A 2,646-nucleotide genomic window follows, 5' to 3' on the forward strand; every position below is an offset into this window, starting at 1 on the left:
GTTAATAAAGTTTCGAGTCAGCTTAGGTTCGTTAAGACCAACCTAAGTCGTTATTACAGCCTAACGAGTATAAGTTTCGGAGCAGAGCTGGAACGGAGGCCAGACAGCGTAAAAAGGGGGTATTTCACTTCTACTTTACAGAATCTCTTGAATTTGGTTGCTAAATACTCTGACGGATACTTGTGCATTCTTATATGTGGTAATCATTTTGTATGATTGCTGTGAGTAAACTTGAGAAGCTGTTATACTAACTGTTTAGTTAACTAACTTCTTAGTAACTTTTATACTTCGGAAGCTAACTCGAAACGATCGTTTAGTGAAAATGCCGCGAAGACGAAATGTACCTGCGGGACGTGACGACGCCACCACGGCAATGGATCGTATGGCATTGGCAATGGAACAGATGGCTGAGTTTATGATGGCTCAGCAAGCCCAGAATCAAAACCAGGGACACCCTCGAGTCGACTTTGCTAAAGCCATAGCAAGTAGACACCCACCGAATTATGCAGGAGAAGATGACCCAGTGTTTTTGGAAGAATGGATACGGACATTTGATAAACTGCTTGACGCAGTAAATTGCCCAGCGAATCAACGAGTCTCTTCTACGGTTTATTACTTGACGAAAGCCGCAGATAACTGGTGGGCAACGACTGGACCCGAACTCCTGCAAAACCCAGACTTTGGCTGGGAGGAATTCAAGGAGGAATTGAGGGGACAATTTTACACAGAACGAATTAAGGGAATCAAGTGCGAAGAATTCTTGCGACTGAAGCAGAAAGGAGAAACTGTTCAGGTCTACTATGACCAGTATGTGGAGTTGATGAGATTTGCTCAAGATATTGTGCCGGACGAGGCAAGCAAGGCAAGGAGATTTGTGCGAGGACTGGATTGGGACGTGAGAAGGGCAATCGCACCATTCATGTGCTCCAGTCTCAAGGAGGCATATAATCGGGCATCGGATCAATACCAAGTGTACTTGGATCAACAGGAAGTTTACGGCAGGAACAAGAGAAAAGCTGATGATAAACAGAAGAGATTCAAGGTGGATGATCGGAAGTCTAACCAAGGGAAATTTCAACCAAAGCAAGGAGAGAAGAGGGGAGGAACAGACCAAGGGAAACAATCTGCTTGCAGTAGATGTGGAAAGAGCCATCCTGGAGAAAATTGCCAAGGGGTGAGAATAAGGTGCTACAAGTGTGGGCTCTTAGGACATAAATTCTATGAGTGCCAAACCAGTGTAGAAAATCTCAGGAACTCCTCGCAGAATACCAGGCAAGGAGGAGGATTCAGTAGGAGCAACGGCCGGAAACCTGCGGAATCTGGAAACAGGGGGGTTAATTCTCCACAAGGGAATCGGGGGAGGCCAACGAACGCTGCCAAAGGTCCGAGCGACAAAGGGAAGTCACCAATGGGAAAAAGCAGCACAGGGAACCAAGGACGAATCTACGTCGTCAACAGCGCTTAGGCTCAGGCTGCGACGTCGTAACCTGTACATTTCCAATAAACTCGGTGTTTGGTTCAATATTATTTGATACGGGAGCTACCAATTCCTTTATATCATCTACATTTGCGGATAGATTGAAGTCATGGCCTACTAGTAAGTTAGACTTAAATGTGAAAACTGCCTCGGGGATGGTGGTAGCCTGTAAGGACGGATATGACAATATTTCGATAGAGATTGTGGGATTCAATTGTCCCGAAAATCTTATTCGTTTTGAGCTAGAGGGCATCGATGTGGTACTCGGGATGGACTGGTTGGATATGTATAAGGCTCAAATTGTTTGTAATGAGCGAAAGGTTGTCCTGCGAGGACCGAATGGGAAGAGAATATCCTACCGAGGGATTGAGAGGCAACCCGAGCCCAAGTTGATGACAATGCAGAAGTTGAGGAAGTACGCTCACCAGGGGTGTGAAGTGTACCTCTGCTTGGTGTAGGATGCTGAGATGGAAGAACCTGAGATCAATCAAATCCCAGTAGTGCGTGAATTTCCCGACGTGTTTCCAGAGGATCTCACGGAAATGCCGCCGGAAAGGGAAGTGGAATTCACTATTGATCTCGCACTAGGAACCGCGCCAATCTCAAAAGCGCCTTATCGAATGGCACCGAAAGAGATGGGAGAATTGAAGGCTCAATTGGCAGAGTTATTGGAAAAGGGATTCATCAGAACAAGTGTGTCACCTTGGGGCGCACCGGTACTGTTTGTAAAGAAGAAGGATGGGAACCTGAGACTGTGTATCGATTATAGGGAACTCAATCGGGTCACAGTGAAGAACAGGTACCCATTGCCCAGGATCGACGATTTGTTCGATCAATTGAAGGGAACTGGAGTATTCTCAAAGATTGATTTACGGTCAGGGTATCACCAAGTGCGAGTCGCGAATGAGGATATTCCTAAAATAGCGTTTCGGACGAGATACGGGCACTACGAATTCACGGTTATGCCGTTCGGAGTGACCAACGCACCAGGGACTTTTATGGACCTAATGAATCGGATTTTCCTTCCGTATCTGGATAAGTTCGTTGTCGCCTTCATAGATGACATCTTGGTGTACTCAAAGACACCAGAGGAGCACGAAGAACATCTTAGGACAGTATTGCAAATGCTGAGGGAAAAGAAACTTTTTGCGAAACTGTCTAAGTGCGAA

General features: G+C 46.0%; 1 protein-coding gene across 1 annotated transcript; it reads left to right on the forward strand.

Annotated features, from left to right (window-relative positions):
* The first annotated feature begins 322 nt into the window (after positions 1-322).
* On the forward strand, positions 323-1,465 carry LOC116013212. The gene has a single exon (XM_031252860.1). It carries the CDS (start codon positions 323-325, stop codon positions 1,463-1,465), a length of 1,143 nt encoding a protein of 380 aa, XP_031108720.1.
* The last annotated feature ends 1,181 nt before the right edge of the window (positions 1,466-2,646 follow it).

The sequence above is a fragment of the Ipomoea triloba genome, chromosome 3, assembly GCF_003576645.1.
Source record: "Ipomoea triloba cultivar NCNSP0323 chromosome 3, ASM357664v1".
Classification (NCBI taxonomy): Eukaryota; Viridiplantae; Streptophyta; class Magnoliopsida; order Solanales; family Convolvulaceae; genus Ipomoea; species Ipomoea triloba.